The sequence below is a fragment of the Lepisma saccharinum genome, chromosome 7 (genome assembly GCF_977018435.1).
Source record: "Lepisma saccharinum chromosome 7, izLepSacc3.1, whole genome shotgun sequence".
NCBI classification, from domain to species: domain Eukaryota; kingdom Metazoa; phylum Arthropoda; class Insecta; order Zygentoma; family Lepismatidae; genus Lepisma; species Lepisma saccharinum.
In genome coordinates this window covers 80,932,173-80,954,978 of record NC_139235.1, presented here as the reverse complement: position 1 = coordinate 80,954,978, position 22,806 = coordinate 80,932,173, and the positions used below count along the sequence as shown (strand labels likewise).

Here is a 22,806-nt window from a genome sequence, read left to right as displayed (position 1 = left end):
GAGAAAGCTTGAGGTAACCATGGTAACATGGTTTTTCCCGTCAGGGAGACGGGTTACCACATTGGATAAGAAACGATATGAAGTGACTTTTCCCAGCATCGATACGACGGGGTGTCACTTTAATTTCCCACCGTCCAAGAGACGGGGTTTAAAAAGGGTCATCTAAATTTATCTCGCTGGTTAGGCAGAGTGGGCATCTCTCGCTAGAAAGTGGAGTGGGTCCTCTCACCCTTAGGTGGAGTATATTCTCTCTCACCCAAAGGTGGAGTGGGATCTCTTGCCCGTAGGCTGAGTCCACTTCTCTCGTCCGAAGACGGAGTGTAACTTCTCTCGCCCGAAGGCAGAGGCCATCTTCTCTCGCCCGCAGGTGGAGTCCAACTGAGCTGCTAGCCAAGCCAAGAGGGTGGAGGAAATACCAACTATAAAAAGTATATCCATCCTTAAATATTAACCATATACAAATTAAATTCTCAATACATTAGATTTTAAGAAAGGTCATTTATACAGAGGTGGAACTCGTACAATTTGTAACGAGATGGGTTTGTTACAGCCTGATACATATTAATAATCAATAAAAATAAACACCGAGCCCTGAAATTATTTGTGGTGCAAGCTGGTTCGTATAATAGAGTTAACTCTGACTAATGATCCTTCATCTAAGTTCACCAATACAAAACAATAAGTGAGGATCTTTCTTTTCAGTGCTCGCCACCAGAAATTTTTAGTTTAAATTATGCCATTGTTTACTCACAACGTGTTTCTGAAATCGAATTTTTGCACATAAGCAACCTTATCTGCTGTATTTCTGGGTTTATTAAATATTTCAATGGCACGTAGAGAACATTGTCAGGCCCCTACACCTGAGTGGGTGGATGCTACACCACTGGACTACACACATTATAGATCTCAACTCTGGTGATGAGCACCACACTCACTACCCTATAGGGTTGTCTTCAGGCATTCACTGATGACAGGCTGTAGGCATCAACTTACACAATTTCTTAGCTTAGATCACCCATATTGAAAATCAAAATTAGGTCTTGTGTGGCAGTCAGGAACTATACCGAGTGGCACCATAGCATCCACATCCGAATCAATCCTGGGGAAGATCAATCCAGTCTTGCCCACAGATACCCCGAGATTTACACATTGGCATTGCGTGCCGTCCATATTTGGATGTTTGCAATAAGATTTCGATTTTGAATCCAGATTTTAATTATCAAATTTAATGCATTGCGTTTATATGCATATTGAAAAACTAGTTAGTTATATTTCAATTGAGATAAATTTAATGCATAGTTTATCTCAACTTCTATCTTCAAAAAGAACATTTTATACATAGCGAAAATGCCTCTCTACTTTTCTGAAATTTATATTTTCTTCTTCATAATAAGAATATTCTGTTAATAATAGAGTATAGTAAAAATGATCAATTAATATCAGTTGATAATTTTTCGCTAATGGTTAATTAGGTGATAGTGTCATTTACTATTCTAGGTACAGTGTATATTTCACAGTTACTAGGAAAATGCATGTTGAATTGATGCGATTTAAGTTTGTGAGAGTTACTTTCCTTGTATGAAAAAGGCTATTACGGCGAGGGTGCTTAAGTGTAATGTACATTCAAAAAATTAGTAAAGGTCTGAATGGCCCTTCAGATGCAGATGTGGAAATCACATAAAAACCTGATAAGATATTATGTAACTCAAGCAGACTAGTTTCTAAAGAACACCTAAATTTGCAAAAAAAAAAAAAAAAAAAAAAAAAAAAGTAACTTGTCAATATTCCGTGAATTTCAGCACCAGCTGGAATTTGAAATCTTTCAGGTATAGCGACTCCTCGCTAAAGTTAGCAACTAAGTTCCGTAAAAGGGAGACCCATGGAAGTAGAAAGGACAGAGGATCTTTTAATATGCTGCACTTTGGTGTTATATGTAAAAAATGTGTTGCGGAAGTGAGCAACTTTGAGGTATAGTGGCCAACAGCCTCTTAGCTGTCAGAATTGTGTTCACCGCATCTTGTGAATAACGAGAAAGAGCCAGTGTTAGCAACTACCTAGAAAAGTTATCAAACATGAAAGTAAATTGTGTGCATATATAAGGGTTGCCCAAATAAAACTAAGGTTTTGTCGTAGCTTAACTACGCAGAGCTTTGTGTTTACTCTGGTAGGTGGTGTTGTATGTAAGAAAGCAGACTGGTATGGTCTGATGGCGTAGTGTGTTGATTACATGCACAGTGAGGGCCCATTGCTTTCGGATTGGCTACCCTAAACAATCTGAAATCGGCCATCAAGAGTAAGTGACCTGGCATGTTGTCAAAAGAGATTCTTCTGTTACACGACAATGCACATCCTCATGTTGCACAGGTGTGCCGCTGTGTTTCCGCTGAGAAGTCCTCAACCATCCTCCCTACAGCTCCGATCTCTTGCCCTGCGACTACTACATCTTTGGGCCACTAAAAAAAACATCTGAAGGGCCGCCGGTTCGCCAACAATGCTGAGGGCCGTGACGTCGTTGAAGATTGGTTCCCCAGTCAACCATAGATGTTCTTGGCTCAGGGTATCCATACCCTTGTGATGCGCTGGAACACTTGCTTGAACAGACAATTTGACTATGTGTAGAGGATATGTCACCCATGGATCACTTTTACTTCCTGTATGTTCATAAATTCCAACCAATAAATCATTACAGAAAAAAACAAAGTCTCTCGCTTTCATTTGGGCAACCCTTATACTTGAACATCAAACAAAGTATTTTTGCGAATAAATACATGTGTGTGTGTATAATGTATATGTAATTTAAAATATATTCCATGCTCATTGGCGTGTACCTTTTACTTTCATTTAGTTTATGTTTATGAAATATGTCCAATGGGAAACTCAACAATGTTCTTGTCTCTCTTTTCTGCAATAATTGGCAGTGGACTATGATCGTTAAACACAACAATTGAGATCTGTTGTATATCAGTTTTAAATACAGAGAGAAAGAAAGAGAATTATTGCTTTTTCTGTTCATTTTGTCAAAGTTTTTTAATTTTTAGTGTAATTAGCAGTATTATTAAAGTTACTAAAAGAATACAACCTGATAATTCACAAAAGCAATATCAACAAGAAAATATAATACAATAACATGCCATTTGTTTCATAATTTTTATTTAAAAAAAATAAAACTCTTTCCCTGTAGTAATATGTCTCTTTTATGCCAATAACGAGTAGAGCAACATCTCCACCTGTATCTACCATGAATGACATTTTTTTGTAGCAGTTAAATGTTTTCATCCATGTATTTAATGGAAACATGATCTACACTTCATTTCATGAAACTTAGCATATACGGTGTGAAAATGTTGGGACTACAGCACTGCTTCAAATCCATCTCAACATTCACCTTCTACCTTCACTCAACCTAAAGGCCAGGATGAGCTCACTCAGACTTGACATATGTAATCATTGATGATTGTCTCCTCATCAATTTAATCTTATCATTATTCATCCCCATGATCACTCACATCTGTTCTCAAGAAGTAGAAATTGTTCACTCATATTCATATTACATTCATTTCATGACACACAGAGTTGAAACTGTAAGTAGGGTGCTCCATGCAGTCAGCCAGTGATAAATTTCTAGGGGTGTGCAGGATCCTGTAAAGTCAGCACTGGAATCAGGAAAAAAAAATTCCCATCCTGATCCCAGGTTTTGGAAATTCCCAACTTTTCAGGATCCTAAACAGTCAGGAAATTACAACTGCTCATTTTTAAAAGCGATTAATTAATTAATGGTGCTGATTATATTACGGGAACTGTACCCATCCTTACCTACTACTACTAAGAGGGCTAATGATTTACCGTGACTATGATTTCGAGCCAGTATGTGGAATGAGACTGCCACTTGGTGAAATCATCATGGTGATCTTGAAGGTCATGTAGCCATAAGATGGCAGCACTGTTTCATGCAGCCTCAGTTAGTCCCATGTAACCACAGTCTGACTAGGGTGAACATACATCTTGTTTCATAGGTGTGTCCTGGTCGTCCCATCAATATTATTAAGACACACTATTTGTCCAGTTTTATAAAAGTATAGACGTTAGCTTGAAAACTAAGTCTAAATTTGAGAGACATTTCATGCTAACAAAAATGTTGGTGTGAAAAAACTGCTGGACTGCATTTCAAGCACTTCATAACAATCAAAATGTTCCATTGCCGTTGAGAACATTCAGACAACACTTTATGGTTTAAGTTGACTCACGTCGCTGGTTGTATTGTTTTCTCTCTGCTGCAGAGTGCACCCAGTTGGTCTGATATCCAAAACAGTATTCCACAATTCCTAATGAATTAGATAATATATTTTCTAGTTCAGAAGACAAAACAAAACTCTCCGATCAGTGGCAATAAGGAAAAGAAAACGTAACACAACTCCAAAATTGCTTGGAAAGAAAAATAATGCTTGTCGGATAAATGCATACAGGTTTAAGTACGTTCGTAGCGGACCACATTGTGATGCCCTTTTGAAAGCAGTGGAAATAGTGTTAGGCTTGCCTGGTACCCCCTCCCCCCTTTCACATGTTGATGAGCATGTTTTTTTCAATCATGAACAATATGTGCACAGATGAAAAATCTTGCTTATATGTTTCAACAATGAAGTCTATCTTGATGACATGAGTGAACTTTAAGTTGCGGGAGTTTTATGAACGCTTGATGAAGAAGAAAAAAGCTGTTCTCAAGAAGATTCGTTCTTCTGACAAATATTTCTAGCATTCCTAAACTTCGGCATAGGATTAACGTGAGAGTTTATGGACCAGTCATTCCGAGATTATAATAATTAATACTTTTGACAACGGGAGATCATATTTCCTTTATTGTTTATGATGTATCATTTATGTGACCCATTCTTTAATAATAATACTTTAATAACAATAATTTTATAATTAGGTGTAACCAATTTTTTAGGAGGGGGAGGGGACTAAACTAACCTTTGGGCTAAAATGTTACGGTCACTCTAAGCCTGACATGATGGAGAGTGACTACCATGGGCAGAGATGAACCGCATGGTTCTTATGGAAGAAGAGAGAGAACATGGCGAGTATTTGCAGGCATTTAGTGGCTGTGTGGACAGTGCTGGTGATTTCAAGTGCAACTGGATTGAACTGGATGGCAGACTTCACATGCGACAACGAAATAGTGAAAAATGGGCCATCCAAGAACATCGAGAATGCTGCAAATGACTGAAATCAGTCAGCAATATCTCATCAAAAGTGATGCATTTGTTTTTACTGATTAGGTCTGAAACTCTCTGAATCATTTGTATATTCAAAACAACATGTACGTATATTATCAACTGAGACTTGTACATGAAATGTCTTGTACATTTTTAATTTCATAGTAAAGCAGAAATTCCATCTTTTTCATTGCTTTCAATAAGATTTAAAAATAAATAGGTCGTATTAATAAGAATGAGCTCCTACTTCATTTTGTGTAAATAAAAAGGCCGAGAATCTGCTCATAAAGTTAGCATGCTATCACACTTGGATATAAGAAATAGCATATACTCAGAAGTTTAGCACATGTTACATCCCCCCTTCCCACCCCCATACACCTCTCTGCATGAGTAATTATGTAATTTATCACTTTGTATATATAAAAAAAGTTATATATCAGAGGTGACTAATTTGGAAACTATATGGGGGAGGACTTTTCTCATACAAAAAGGGACACGCTCATTTCTTCACCATGTACTCTAGTACCGTTGGAGTACATGTTCATGAAGAGCTGCTCATCTTTATTAATATGCTCCAATACGGTACAAAAAGAAACTAACTATGAAAATTAAATGTCATTAAATAAACAAAAACAAACTTATGAAAACAATCAGATTTATTGAAACCAAACAGAAAAAAGTTACAACACACACATTGGTATTAAAATAAGATAAATATGTAAATTATATGATAAAGCACATTGTGCAAAAGAAAAAATTAAAAAACTCAAAATGTAACTGAACAATCAACAAAAATACAGTGCATACTATAATAAAGTGAAATCTGATTCATGTTTTCAGGGACGTGCAACTGAAACACTAATATTCCAGGAATCGTAATAAGCAGGAAAATATTGTAAATGGTTGGGAAGGTGTGCTATATGCACAAAAAAATGTAAAATAAGTGTACCACATTATTAATCTATTAAAACTGTTAAACCACCACATATTTCTAGACTTAAATATGTAATTATCAAGCCTACAGTGTAGCGAAACATTAGTACATAATTTAGTACTGAAGCAAATTATTTTTCAGGCCCAAGGCAGCCCTGGCATACATTATATGTCATAACCCCACATTTTAATTTGTGCGAACATATCAGTTGGGTACAAACTGAAAGCAGCCGATTTCATCATCATTACAATTGAAACGGCAGGTCTGGAATCAGATCACACTACTTTCTGGGCATTCTGCAACATAAATGGCCTCCCCCAGAGTAAAGTCATACAAATATGATTTACCTGATCTAAGAAACCAGTTAACCCTACGTTACGGGTGAATTTCTCCCACAAAGCATAAATTGGTCATATTACTACAAATTATCTACATAATTTTTATCTTTCAAATTTATAGCAGTATTGTTGATTTTAGCAAAAAAAATCATAACAACAACAATTCAAGATATAATTTAGAGTATTCACATTAGAAAAAGAAAATTGAAATCGGTTGATAAATAGCCAAGAAACAAGTGATATAAAAATATGAATTCCGCAATTTTGAATCCAATATGGTGGCTAGATACCAAAATGAAACACAAGGTTTCTAGACAACTTGGATGTGCTCCCTCCAGTGATGATAACAAAGATAAAATTAGAAGTGTCGGTTTTCAGATATAGGCTTCTGAAAATGGGTCCAAATATTGGGAACTAAATTTTGGGGGAGGGGTTTAAGGGTAGATAACTCACTAAATATTTGAGCAGGCAGGCCATCAGTTAAGTAGCTTTACGAGATGCCCATGGCCCATGAACTGGAGAAATACCAGCCTCTCAAAACAGTTTATTCAGTAGTTACAGTTTGCTAAAGTTTGGGGCGTATTCATCGTAACATTCTTATTTGCTGCGGCATTGAAGAAGTGACCTTCACAGAAGAAGCCCTGGTGCCCCACCTAAAATACTTATGAATCTGAAACTTTGCAGGGATACATATGCACAACCTGTAAAAGTTTACAAAATTAAAGAGGGTCAAGCACGGACCCCTAGGCTACTTGAACCAGGGCTGGCTAGGTAGCTCAGTTAGTAGAGCAATGGCATGTTATGCTGGAGACCTAGGTTTGAATCCTAGTTGAGCCTGCGCAGGTTTTCATACCTAAACAGGTCCTACAGGTCATGGCGAAAGGAAAGAAACAGAGAGAGGGAGAAGGGGGTGGAGGGAGGGAGGGGGGGAGAGAGAGAGACACACACACACACACACACACACATGCGCCATGTATGTAGTCAGGGTGGGGAAGTGTATGTATAGAGGATTGGTATAAATAAAGGATAAATATTAGCAGAAATCTTAAAACTAGCCTTGGATCAAACAGCACATAACAACTGGATAAATAAACTCTATATCTAACAGCAAAAAGGAATGAATACTAAGTAATGATTAATCATTAGAGCCCGGAAGTTCAGGCATTTATTTTCGTTAAAATAGGCAGGCAAAAAGGCATTTATAATGTGGTAAATAGGCACTAAAAATGAAAAAAAGGCAAAATAAACCGAAAAAAGGCACATTTGGAAGTCACTTACTTTTATCTATAATTTCTGGCAAAATGTTAAAATCTAAATTGGGAAGAGCATTTAAATTTTATCCGTCTTGATTGCACATAACTACAAGGTGCTTTTTAAGTTCTAAACATTCATTGATAGTCGCCTGTCAGAGAGAATGTTTTTCATAATAGAAAATGATCTTTCTACTTCGACAGAAGTTATTGGAGCATACATATAACAAGCTAATGTAGCTGGACTCATTTTGGTAACAGCATTTTCACCTTTTAGAATACCCGCAAATTGTTTTCAATTGTTTCAAGTTCTCATTTGCACTCACTACCCGTTAGCACTTTTCCGCAACAGCTCACCCCTTTTCTCCTGGCACTTCCATCATCTGCTGCATAGATTCCTCAAAGATTTTCATGGATGCTATAATTGTAATTGTCTCTGGCAATGCACCATAATGTGCAAAAGTAAACTTGAATAGCACAGGAGTTTTTTCACTTCACGAATTGAAGCCGCTTCATTTTCTGGAAGAGCATCGATCACCTCACTGATTTTTTCAAGGTTGTTAGCATAATATATAGCTGCTGATATCCAGGTTCCCTATCTCGTCAAGACTGGTTGCTGAGGTAAACTAAGCTCAATCGCAACTTCCTGAAATTTTCGGGTTTGAGAGGGAGATTTCAGAAATATTTTCTTTGTATTCGAAATCAACCTGTCCACTTCAGCAGTCAATCATGCACAAGAAATGTTAACCGAAAGGCAATATCCTGACTCAGCATGAAATACTTTTTTCTCACACTTTTCTCCTTCAGCAATGTTGAAACATGCGTGAGTTCAATATTACTTAAATAAGGCGAAAATTATAATAATATAATAAACGGAAGAAAAATAAATGCCAACAACGTTTTTTTTGGAGAAAAATAATTTATATACACATTTTTTTTAAAAAAAATGTCAAATTTCATTGAAAAAGGCATTATAATTGAAAATAGGCAGTGGGGTCCCAAATAGGCAAAATGAAAAGGCTTCCAAAACATTCGAAACAACATAACAAACGTATATCAATATATGCAGTAGATAAAAAGAGGCATTTTGCCAAACTTCCGGGCTCTATTAATCATTATTCCATTTCTCCCAGTTCAAGAAACTAAAGACATAAAAAAATTACCTGCCGCCTTGAAGCAAACCTTTGTTTAGCAGATGTGTCTTAAAAAAGTAGAACATTCCATTTTCTACAAGTTCACCTTTCCAGTCTTGCTTTCTGGGTCGTCTTTGTGGGTCAAAATTCAGTGGTCGAATTTCAGAACCTGTAAGTTACAGTTCCAATATCTACAAAATATATTATATGGCATACAGCTTTGCAATTTAAACAATGCTATTTTTTCATGCACTATAATTAGTATTATTATTGCATGGGTATTTTGTTTGGGGAAATGGTTGAATCTCAGTTTTGTCTTCTCTCTGTATGTTTGATTGAGTTGGCATTTTAAGTCCACTTTATGCACAGTAAGGCTAATCGGGATTGGACCTACAGTTTCAAGTGGGATCCGAACCACTATGAGCCTCCACCGGGGATTGAACCCGGGACCCCTTGATTACAAGGTGACAATGCTACCACTGCGCCATCGGAGAGGCCCCTCCTCTTGGTATGTCCTTGGCTTCTTGTGAAACTATAAGTCATCGGTATGAATGCCAAATTCTTTTGTGCTAATTAATTGCTATTTAAATCAGTTATACTTTAAACAGATTAATGCTGGGTTCATCCAAACTTTATCAATATGCAATAAATAAGTAGATTTAATGCCACATTAACACACCAAATCATTTTTCCAATCATTGTTAGGGAAAGTTATTACAATGCTTAATGCACTACTAGTTGCAAGAAATATGGTGGAAGTTTGTTGGCTTACCTGTTGTAACTCATGTTATTTTTCACAGAAACTATTAGGTATATGAAGATGAATCTTTATATCACATTGTTTTAGAAAAAAAGTAAGGGGGAGGGAGAGAAAAGAGAGGGAGGGGGTTTCCCACCCCTGATTTTGGTGATTCGAAAAATGAATGCCGATACCTACCACACAATATTAGACAACTCGGTGCTCCCTACCTTGTGGCAACAATTCAGAAGTGGCACATTTCATTTCAGCATGGCAATGTGCCTGTCCATAAATCAAGGGCTATAACTGAGTGGTTTCACGAGACATGGAAGTGAATGAACTCGACTGGCCATCCCAGAGCCCTGATCTCAGCCCCACTGAACATATGTGGGATGAGATAGGGTGCCGGTTGTGATCCAGGCCAAACCACCTAAACACCGCCAATGAGGCATTCGCCATTTCGCAGGAGGAATGGAAGCAACTGCCGACTGACATTTACTGGTGGAAAGTCATCTTTGAAGGGCAGAGGCTGTGGCAGCGGCGATTGGTGGACCTACCCACTACTGACACTAGAGCAGCTCCAGTTAAGCACATTCCAATCTGGGCCTCAAAAATATCTCCCCACCAAAAATTTTCAGGGGGAGAGTTTTTGTTACAACAAACAAAAGATAAATAGAGGCACATATTTTTGGTAAATAAAAAAGCAAAATTTCGGTACAAAAATGGAGTCAATTTCGGGTTCAAAAGCGGTAAATAAAATAAAATATCGGTGTTATAGCGGTGAAAAATTGGATGAAAAGTGGTATATAAAAAGACATTTTGGTTTTAAAATTGTGAATATAATCCTAAATTTGATTTAAGAACTGCACTTATTCCACAGAATTAACATTTCACTTCTAATAGCACATTTATGTAGTTAGCAGAGTATTAAGTTTATTTCTGTGTAAAGGAGTCCATTTTTGCTTCTCCAATATTAACAGCAGAATTAATAAATTTTCCGGAAATTGCATAACTCTCAGGATAATTCAGACCTCAGAAGGTGTCGTGTCGGTGAATAAACCCTGAATTTCGTGTTTTAGAGTTAATTTCGCTTTTTGCAGTTCATTTCGCATTATTTCGTGACAAAATATGGTCACAAAATGCATCTCACACCTTTCAAAAACATGAAAAATTAACACTACAATCCGTTTTTTCAAATTTCGTTTTTTTGTCAAAAACGAAATATGCATGCCCCTAAAGATAAACAATTACTTTTAATTTCAAATATACTGTACTAAGAATAATATTAAATACATACACAAATTAGTGTAGTTGTGAGTGTTCAAGGCTTTTTCTCTCTCAAGAGATCATTAACAAATCTACATCAATACGCACAATAAAAGTAAAGCAAGAATGCAAAACAATAATTACTATGAAATCTAATTGATTTATATTAACATAAAGCAAAAACTTAATAAAAACTTACACATAATAAAAACACTTCAACTATTTCATAATTTATTAATATCTTTAACCAGTTAGTAATAATTTAGTTATAATATCTGATATATTTAAAAGTAACAAATTTATTTATTTTTTTGGTAATTAATAATAATAATACATTTTCAATTTAGTAATTTATTTTTACTTTTAATAACATAAATATGTTTATACAAAATTGTGAATGGCAAAATCTGCTCCAACATACTTCTTGGGGAATTCTACTTTAGAGTACCTATGCGCACAACTCGCAATGCAAGATTATTTTATACAAAAAAACCTACAGTAGAAATTCAAAAAAGATCTATCTTTTACAGACTTGCCACACAATACAATGATCTCTCGTCAAGAATCAATATACAGCGTGCTTCAAAATGGTTTGAACGATAAGAAACCATTCCAGGAGCGATAAAACTTTATCAACAATTAAAGTTCTATGTAAATACTTTCAATCATGTCCTAGTTTTGTTTGCAATGGTCGTAGTAGTTTCAAATTTCTCCACGAGGTGGCAGGGTGACAAGTTTCAAGATGGTTGCCTGTGGTGCAGAGAAAGCTTTTTGCATCCTACAGTTTCACGTTTGTCGGTCTGTTGTTAGTGTTCAGCATGAGTTTCGTACAAAATTTCGTAAAGATCCACCATCCAAGAACTCCATACGTAAGTGGTATGATAAATTCAAGACAACGGGATGCATTTGCAAAGGAAAATCGTCCGGTAGACCATCCACGTCTGAGGCAGATGTTGAGAGAGTTCGAGCTAGTTTTCAACACAGCCCCCAAAAGTCTACAAGGAAAGTGAGTCAAGAGCTAACAATGCCTCGAGCAACTGTTTGGCACGTAGTGCGTAGGTGTTTAAAGATGTATCCCTATCGAGTTCACACCTAATGATCACACGTCCCGCAAAAGTTTTTATGAGTCATTTCTAGAGTTATGCAGTGGTGATGATGATTTTATTGACAAACTTTGTTTCAGTGATGAGGCTATGTTCCATGTGACAGGAAGAGTGAACAAGCAAAATGTTTGCATCTAGGGGACTGAGCATTCTCATCAAATCGTTGAAGTTGTGCGTGATTCACCGAAGACTAATGTTTTTTGCGCCATTTCATCTGCCAAAGTGTACGGTCCGTACTTCTTTCACGAAGAAACTGTGACTGGACAAACATTCCTACACATGCTTACTACAAATTACCTTAATAACAGACTGCCAGACCACTGGATTGGGCAATCTACTCAAAATGATCAACAGTTACTATGTTGGCCACCAAGATCCACGGATTTAACCCCCTGTGATTGTTTTCTCTGGTGACATCTAAAAGACATTGTGTACAAACCTCCTCTACCCGCAGATGTCAATGAACTGAAAAAGCACATTACTGCTGCAGTGCAAACTGTTGATGCATACATGTTGAAACGGGTCTGGGCAGAATTGTTTTACCGAATTGATGTATGCAGGGTAACAAAGTGGGCTCACATAGAACATTTGTGAGATACTGTGTTCAAAATTTTATCAAAAAAAAACTTGGACAGTTTTAGGAATTACATGTAAAATTTAAAGCAATTTGGACGAAAAATAAGAAATATATAAGGAGTTGAAATCGTTCACATCATTTTGAAGCAGCCCGTATTTTCCTCCGAGTTTGCCTTTCGGTCATCTATTAGAAGAAATGTTTGTAAATAATATCAAATAGTGACATCTTTCACTTATTATTTGTTAATCTGCTATTCACTTTTGTGTTATTTTGTTACTTTTATAATTTTTTTATATTTTTTGCTTATTATTATTATCATCATTGTATTTTCATTGTTGACAATTTCAGTGTAAAATGGCCACCTGTGCTGTATCTGGAATTTTCTTAATAAATATTGTATAATTTATATGTATGTTTGTGGGGAGGGGGGTTTGTAGATTAAGATCTTTCTCCCCCCACCAGTCTTAAATGATTTTACACCTTGTTCCTACATGTGTTCGGCCATTATTGGGAATATACATATGCACACACAAGCATGTCTGATAAAGCTATTTACATTATTCAACCTTGTGTTATCCCCCCACCCCATACACACAAAAAAGAGAGAGAGATATCATGTTTCTTACAATAGAGTGCATTGTTTGTTGTAACTGTTACATAGTTACTCATCCATTGAACAAAAATTAGGTAAGATGATTTGCAATTTTGTCGTCTTGTAAATATTTTTCTTTCAAGTTACTGAATTCATATCAGTTGATAAATATAAGAAGCATGTGATGCATTTTTCTGTCTCATGCTATATAGCAGAAATCCCAAGATAAAAGAAATTATTTTCAGCACTGACACCACATATTAAATAAATTGCCCCCCCCCCCATCCTGACTAAATCAATGAAAATAAAGGGTTAATCAGAATTATATTTTTTTACTGATTGAATTCATTTCTGAAAGAAATATGGCAGATGCATAACAGTATTATTTCTGGTAAAAACAATTTAAGAATGAAAGGTGTATCCTAAACTAATAATTACATAACTGGTTAATCACGGTGAAAGATCAACTATCACCAAATTCATCGAGTTCATGATTTGGGTACATCTTCAAGAGTGCCTATTCATTAGCTTTATCTAAGCATTCACCCTCATCGTTGCAATCAGCCTAATGAGCCCTAAACAAGATGTTTAATTTCGAATGTAAGTACAAATAATATAGGTAATATGAATTGCTAAGTAATTGTTCACATAATAATAATAATAATAATAATTCAATTCACTCAAGTCCTCCTAAAGCACTTGCTTGACCTTTCATTGCAAAGTGCCAAGAAACAGTTCCTTTCTAGTAGCACATTTATGTGGTTATCAGATCAACAACCACCTCTTTTGGGGAATGCAGAGCAGAGAGCCTTTTGTTAAGCTGTCACCAACTAGGTACATTCATTGGAGGTTCAATGTTCCCTTTAGAAGTAACTGGTAATTGCTTAGCTAATCTTAAATGTCAAAGAGGGTAGGGGTGCTATTTTCTAGATAGTGGGTGCAGGGGTGCCCAGAGTGGGGGATTCATGATGCTCCTGCATCATGGGAATTTTTTTGGGGGGACAAAATCTTATAGTTTAGCTACCAATTCTATATATCTTAATACAAAAATGGGTATCATTTTGTTTTATTGACTTCTTACTGATTTTTAGTTATGGTTATTAGATGTTCAGCATCTACTTCATGATTTATTCTTTCTTTAATCTTTTAATTTCAACTGTAATGAAAGATTTCCAATGTCGTGTGCCTCTCAATTGTTCACATCTCAGTCAGTTGTAAACAATGTCTGGTGTTTTATTGTGGTAGTTCAGAGTCGGCTCGGAACTTCCGACATGCGGACTTCAGTTTTAGTGTTGGATGATTTCAGCACGATTTGTTTCACTTGTATGTGTTCCTGTGCTATGACTGACTGAATAAATGGAAAATATTGTCAGTTTTTGTTGTCTAAAGCTTACATATTTCGATTTATCTTTAAATGAAATCAAATTATCAACATTCAAACAAAAATTAATTACTGCGTGTTAATCCAACTTTTATATTTGTGTTTGTGTGTGCGTGTTTGCATGGGTGGGTGGGAGGGTTATGATGAACATTTCTTTTGGGGGGGACTTTGTTGAACGACTTTGGGGGGGGATGCATCCACGGCCTTGGGAGGGATGGGCACCCTTGAGTGGGTGATTTATTGATACTTTTGGATATCTGTGATGGGGAGGATGGTCAATGGTAGGGTCACCAGTGTGGCATGTCCTGCATTGTGTTCATAAATTATCATCCTGGAAGATTTTGATAAAAATAGTATAAATGGACATGGCATCATTTATATGAAGAAAATGCATCCTTCAGAAGCCAAAATACAGATAGTAAATAGTGGATTGAATGATATTATGATGAGATGGTTGAAGGTACAATCACAAACACATATGGGCGACACAACACCATTCCAACAGGATTATCCTGGCCATACATCAGAGCCTTATTACTCAGCAAAATTAGTCCAAGATGTACCACGTAAAATAGAGGTTCATGTTTGGATGCCTTCAGAAAAGGACATTCTTTACACCCCAGATAGTAAATATTATCTAAAGTAAAATATATAATGATGAGGTATAATGAGTGAAGTTAGAGAAGAGTCTCATTTAATGCTCTCTTTACTCTGTTCATTAACCTGTCGCCTTCATCGATTGCCTCCAAGTATCCCAGGAATGCGCTGCATTTCATATTGCTTCAATACTGTAGTTATACGGGAGGTTATGAAAGTAGCCTCGACGATAGAGAACTGGAGGAGTAACCACCTCTAATCCGGCATGAGTATAAATGCAAAGTCCGGAAGGACATCGCTCTCCTTCGCTCACAGTTTTACTCAGATACTTCTTTGATACACTTGGCACGATATAACGGAGGTCAAGTTGGTCAGAGTCGAAGTACGGACTCTGACACATTATGGACACCTAAGACAGGACTCTACAGGAACTTCAGGCAGGTATGATAAGTGTGGAGAGAGCATTCTCACTCAGTTATAACTAATCTTTTCCATCATAACCGGGGTGGGCCCTTTTGCAATTGAACCGTAAACCTCTCGTTTATAATTTGATACATCCTGGTAACTCTTGATCCCCAATCTTCATTTGAGTCACACTTCAATAATTAGACTCCCTTAACAATTTTATATTGGCTGGGGACATTTTTAAAAATTCAGCAGTTCAGATGTTTCATAATTAAAGCTATAGGGTGGCCCAAAAGAGGTACCCGCAAGCATTCAATAGTCAATATTGGGGTTACTTTTTTGGGTCAACCTGTATATTGACCAAAACTGACTCTCGGAGAAATCAGCTTGAAAACATATGTAATAGTGTAACTGATAATAAGTTTCTAAATTTTGTGCTCAGCAATTTTTAACTGAAAGCCTGTAAATTTTACATCATCTGCTAACAATTTCTTTTGATATGTGTTATTTACTCCAAATGATTGAGTCTTGCATTTGGACAAATCCAACATTGTGGGACAGTGTAATTGCAAGACCCTTCCTTCCACTTTCACCCAGCATGGACCTAGGAAAGCATGTGTAATTTTCAATTTCAGTGTACAGTGTTCAGCAGATAAGGACCTTCTCTCTCGCACAGTAAGCAAAGAGTCCCAGAGGGAACCATGCTCCCCATAACCACAGGGTGAAGCAGGGGTATCCCCCCATGGAGTTCTCGGTGGAACAAAAGGGGGCCTTAGTCCAACCAAGGCCTGAAAGATGCTGTCCCTTCTACTAGTAATTGTCATCATCAGCTTCTTGGTAAGTGTATTGCTAGTTAACACATTCCGGATGGACAATGGGCTCCCATCGTACAAGTACTTCCAAGAAGATTCATGATGGGCATAGCCCAGCCTTCATTGTACATTCATATTGTGAATGAACATGGGCTATATTTGTGCTGCCGGGGTGTAAGGGGGTGATCTCCCACGCACACCCAACTGTCAACTTCACTTCCACGTAGTACATCCAACTGTCAAACTCACTTCCATAGTACACCTGGACTGCATTTTGCAGACAAACTAGGCTCTGGCGACTGGCCTTACGGCCAATATAATTCTGTGTTGTCCTGTTTTTGTCCTTATGTGTGCGGAGTGCCCGTTTGCAGCCTCAGCTTTTAACGGAAGTCACAATATTTTAAGATTTTACTCATGCAACGTTAGAGTTGTTATTTGTAACGATAAGGGGCTGGATCCCGTACAATGTGACGGGTGCAAAATAAGTGCTGATGCATCCAAAATTTTAAAATCAAATTTTAAAAAAATGTGCAGTCTCTCTTGTGTAGGTATATTGCAACCACGTATTTCAAATTCCAACTGTTCAATGACGTATATGTATTGTTTTCATCACTGATGGGTTTTACTTGTATTCGTGTCAAAGATAATTACACTTTTGTTTATGAATGGTTGATTGATTAATTTTACCTCGTCTTTCTGCCACTTTTGGCTAATCATGAAGATGAGAATGAAAGGTGATAAGATGAAGTGACAACCACAAATTTATATGAATGATCAACACGACGATTATACTGGCCGTGAGTCCACCAGAGCCTCGCTAGTCTGAGAAATACAGTCCAGGGTGTACTACGTGGAAGTGAGGTTGACAGTTGGGTGTCTTAGGAAAGGGTCACCCCTTACACCCCTCTTGACAATGGTGTTGAGTAATTTAGATGCATATCACATTGTGGAAATTATACACAAATATTTCACTTTGAATTTCAAAGTTAGTGACAATTGGTGTATTTAGAATTTGCGTTATCTTTCATTGATTTGTATATTACATGCTGGAAATATGGTTTCAATAACTTTTATTATCACGAGGGCAGAGTAAAAAGTTTTGAGCCTCACAGGGAAGGGGTGTTTGAGCTACAGTTTCTCATTATGATTTCTCTACATAATCACACCCCAGATCAATGCACATATGCATTTTGTGCTGCAATTTGTTTACAGTCATCTGATTTGTTCTGAGTCTCACAGGGAAAAGATGAAAATCTGACTGGGGCAGGTCGGGGCAATAAGGTGGATGGGGAAGTGTGGTGAGCCAAACTCGACCAAAGCAGCCTGTGCAGTGAGGCCTTTCCAACAGAGGTACCGAAAATCACGGCCATGTCGGCCACTCTCTTCTCTGACACTTCATTCATTTTCAACCTGACAAAAACATAGAAGAGAACATGTGAATTTCATAAAAATTCGCAGTGTCCTAAAACTTAAACCTTACATCCTCCAAAATTTTAACTACCTAGCATCTCTCCTTCCATGTGAGGCTCAAAACTTTTCACTCTCCCTGTATGTTGTATTTTTCTTTAAAAAAATGTTACAAAAGGCATTAATAAATGTAAGACAATATGTAAAATGTAACATATGACATATCTGTGCAAAGGGGATGTTTTGCAATTTCAGAAAGACAAATATAAATTACAAATTTAGTAGTGGTTTTTGGCTCTAAAATGTGGAAGAAATTTATACATATGATTCACATATGCATTTGCATATGCAATATGCATTTATCTAAAAATGTTTAAAATATTCATTTCCATGTGCAATATGCATAACTATATGGGCCCTAGTGATCATAAACAGGATCTTTGTGGAAGATTTTCAGAGGAAAGGTGTTGGGGGATGTGCAGATAAATCACTGATTACTGCCATTATTGTTTATTTACTTACTTTCAGATTGCTTTTGTCACGTTCTTAAGAGAATATGATGCCTTGCAACGGCGTCTGGACACACAATTTTATTTGCCTTCCAGACCAGATGTTCGTTTAATTGGTGAGTTACATGTATGCTTCATAAGCTTAAATTTGATGTTGCCTACATCTACTGACAAGATTCTGGTCCGCTAATGTTGCCAACCAGGATTAGTAGACACTAAAATGTCACATTTTCACTTCACCCATAAATTTGCTATTTCCAAAACCATTGAGTTTCTGCATGGAACCTATCTCGGTCGCAAACCGCAGATTAACATGGTGCCAATCACAAAACTGCAAATTATAACTCCGAGATAATATCTCAAAATCTTTTCACCCTGGATTGACATACTCAAAATATTTAATCCAGACTTGAGCCACTACGTTACCTTCTAAAATTTTCTGTGTGGAATGAACTAGCATCCAAAAGAAGTACAAAAATTTCTCAATGGATGAGGCCTCAAAATGCAGAAAAACCGGTGTGAATATCGCTAGTTTCCATGTTATGAATGATCAAAGTTAGGATTGTTCAACTTTTGAAGCACTATAATATACAACGAGCGACAGTTGGGAAAAAAGTTTCCCATATGTGCATTTCCAGAAAGCATGGAGATTTACGATTGGTAATATGCTATTTATTTATTTTGATTGTAAAATTTTGGGTGCGTCAGCACTAAAGCTATTTTGCACCCGTCACATTATACGGGGTCCAGTCCCTTATCGTTACACATAACAACTCTAACGTTGCAGAACTAAAATCATAAAATATTAAAATCTTCTGACTTTCGTTAAAAGCTGAGGCTGTATAGGAGCACTCAGCACAAAGGACAAAACACAGGACAACACAAACAAAATTATACTGGCCATGGGGCCAGTCACCAGAGTCTTGTTAGTCTGCAGTCCAGGGTGAACTATGTGGAAGTGAGGGTGACTATTGGGTGCACTACGTGCAAGGAGCACCCCTTACACCCCCGGTAATATGCTATGGCTACACGGCAACATCCTTCTTTGCTGTCTGACACATGACCTTTTCCTTGCTGTGTTGAAGACAAGATGATTTGAGATGTGTGTGCCTGGCTGGCATGGATTGGTTGGTTGGTTGATTTGGTGTTTTAAGTCCATTTTATGCACAGTAAGGCTAATTGGGACTGGACCTACAGTTTGAAGTGGGATCCGAACCACTGTGTGTCTCCACCAGGTATCAAACCCAGGACCCCTTGATTACAAGGCAACGACACCGGCTGGAATAGAGAACAGAGGTGTATTGCAATCGCTGGTGGAAGTGTATGGGCCTCACGTAATGCCAGTTTCACCCCAACAGCACAGTGGAAGCTGCCGTATGCAACTTCATCAGGAGACACAGTTTTACAAACAGGGTTTCTTGACACTTGTGAAGTGGTACAAGTGCCTTAATGTCTATGTGGAAAAGGAGTGTAATGATGCCTCTTTACGTTCGTCATATTCTTTCTCCAGAATAAAACTCTCTGTAGATGGCAGACTAGGGAAACTTTTTTTCTTTCAGCTATAATAGTACGTGTAATTATTAGTTCATAATAACAACTGTTTAATTTATTTTCACTTTTTGCATGTAGAGTTGCGGAAATGTGCCACTTTTCAATATAGACTTCTTGTTAAAGTATGCATATTTTCCAGTGCTGAGCAAGAGCCTGGTAGTCTTTGGCTTACGTGTGTGAAGTCTCTTGCTCTACAAAAATCTTTCCACCCATCTGCCCACAAACTGATGACATCATTCTCAAACTTTCCCTCATTCGTAAACTTGCTGGAGTGTTACTGCAACACTGAATATTCATTTATCATAATAATTCTATAGGCTTGATACTTCCAGAGGCCATGAAACCCCTGTTCTCCACTGTTGCAAGTACTTGGTGGAGCTGCCATCTTTAAGATGATAAAGCGGCATTTTCAGTTAATGAGACCAGTGCTGAAGCCATGCTAGCTGTTTGAAAATAAAGCTGATGACTTGAGTAAATTGAAACTATGTACAGCAGTGGTGCTCAACATTTATGAGCCAGCAGCCTGGCAAATTCGTTTTTTCAGAAGCTGATGTACCGATCCCAACAATTTAACTCGCAAAAAACTTTCTAATTTTTCTAACTTTATACCCTTAAATTTTAATATTAATAAATAAATTATGGCAAAATTATAGAGAGTACTGGTTCGTTTAAGGCGAGGAGATATAGTTACGCACCATGTGTGCATTTATTTGAATATAGTCGGAATGGGCAATGCAACTGAAGAAAAACGTGGGGGTACAAGAGAGTATGAATTTCTCCACATGTGGCAGGTTGAAGAGTTTTTCAAAGTTGATTATTAAGCTAGATATGACCTGTAAAAAATATGACGAATAAGAATTTTTGGAATACCATGTATTCCTTATGGGGAATCAAGTTACGGCTAATCAAATTGGAGTTTCAACTTTTCTGCTGGGCAATCACTTATTCAAACTGCCCTTCCCGTTGATATCATTTTCTATTCCATTGGAAGTTTGATATTCCCAAGGTAACAAATCAAAAAATACTCCCATATGCCCAATGCATTTCTTCTTGCCTCCTGGCAGTGTTGCCGAACCTTGTTCGCATAAAAGATCTAAATTTCACCTTAAATGGAGTTAAAACTGACCTTCAAGGAGCTAGATTTACGAAGTGCTTCCTAGAGTAGTGTTAGTTGTCAAAGGGGTGGGGTGCTGCTATTACCGTTAACTCTAAATTGATGACAACTTATTCTTAGTTTTCATCATTTAGATCCGGCAGCATCACCCATCTCATGGTCGTACAAAATCAAAAATAAAGGATTCCCTGATAACAATATTATGCCAATTTCACGTCAACACTTTAAAAAAAGTAGCTGGGGATATAAGAGGGGATGGGGCGACGCAGCCAATATAACAATATCACATCACATGCAAAATGTTGTAGAAAGTGGTGCAGGAACTGGCTGAACAGTATATCCCCCCCTATCCGCAGGAATTGCACATGCTGGAGCCTCCGTTGACCTATCAATATTTTCATTACATTTAGCAGGAGTTTCCTCTATCCTAATTGTAACCACACATGCATTCATTATAACTTTCTTTATAGTTATACCTATTATAATTGGGGGATTTGGAAATTGATTAGTGCCCCTAATAATTGGAGCTCCCGATATAGCCTTTCCACGATTAAATAATATAAGATTTTGACTTTTTAATCATGGCAAAAGTTGGTCTATGTGGGTCAGAACCAGTGATGGTATCATAGCGTGGCACGGGGCAGGCGCTCCAGTTCACAATCAAACGAGTGCACCAAAGAGCCAGATCTGGCTCCAAGAGAGCTAAGTTGGCAACACTGACTCGGTGGGAAAAGGCCGGTAGAGGCTGTCTCGCATGCCCTTAACCAAATTTGATGGGACCGATGGTGCTTCGGTTGAACAAAAATTAGGATAAACTGGAATAAAGGTTTGCCTACTCCATATTCACTGACTCACCCTTGTCCATACGATAAATTGCCTCCAGTTTCTTTTGCATTGTCACAACAACTCGCTTTCTCTTTTCCACCATAATCACTGCCGATCACCAAAAAAGATTCACTCACTGAACACAACGCCACGCCATGAACCTACGCACAGTATAACGCTCACTAAAAGTAAGATTTCAGGCACACCGAACAGAATTACAAATCTCAACTGGCAGGTGTCTCTTGACCTTGAGCGTACAGTACAGTACGCATGCTAAAATAGACAGGGATGGGGGAATGGGTGAGTACAGCCAACGCATCGTAACAATGAACTTACTCTTTGATAACTAACTGTTAGACCAAAACAAAGACAAAAGTGTTTCGTCGGTGCTCCAGTGTAAAACACAGTCGTGCACGAGTAATGGCTTTTTTTTAGCAATTCAGTTAACCTGGAAATTCGGTTAATCGGGATTCGGTTAAACAGAACTGTAGTGTAATTTGGTAAGTGCTGATTTTCAGAGGCATGTTACATTTCGGATATTGAAAAAATTTCAATTGGAAAATTTCCACTTCAACACATTTGTTTATGAAAATTCCTGTGCAAACTAAATTGAATTGATTGTGATGCCTGTAAGTCAACCTTCAAATTTGAGAGGGGAAACAACATGCCTCCTTCTCTTCATGGTTAGAGCAGTTCACCACCACTGTCATGAAAGAATTTCCTGTGAAGCCTGAAGGAAAGGCTATCTTTCCAGGTGGATGCCAGCTCAAGTTGCTTCACTCTTCCGGTCCCAACTTAAGAAAGGCCCCAGGGTTGCAGTTCAAATTAGGCTGCACAGAGGGCAACAGTCCCCCATCAGCATCTTTGTTTTCTCACCAGCACTGGCGAGAAAGAATTCCCTCTTTATCGTTTGTGAACAAAAGGCCATCTTTCCAGGTGGTTGCCAGATTGGGCAGCAAGTCACAAACTTCATGAGAACTTCTCACTACCCGGTATAACTGATGCAAGGGCCCAGCCTGGTGGTTGTGTTCATTTGATTGATCGATTTGCTTTACATTAC

The 22,806-nt window shown here is 37.6% G+C and overlaps 1 protein-coding gene across 2 annotated transcripts in view; it reads left to right on the top strand.

The window, feature by feature from the left end:
* Positions 1 to 22,806, top strand: part of LOC145989957 (uncharacterized) — a 28,116-nt gene that overhangs the window by 2,119 nt on the left and 3,191 nt on the right. Inside the window, exons 1-3 of one of the 2 annotated variants that reach the window (XM_083125505.1) lie at positions 13,204 to 13,240; positions 16,164 to 16,365; positions 18,276 to 18,372. In XM_083125505.1, coding sequence (XP_082981631.1) covers positions 16,324 to 16,365; positions 18,276 to 18,372 — 139 coding nt within the window. In that variant the 5' untranslated portion in view covers positions 13,204 to 13,240; positions 16,164 to 16,323. Of the gene's footprint in view, positions 1 to 13,203; positions 13,241 to 16,163; positions 16,366 to 18,275; positions 18,373 to 22,806 lie in introns of those variants that run through there. The other variant, XM_083125504.1, reaches the window with a different exon arrangement.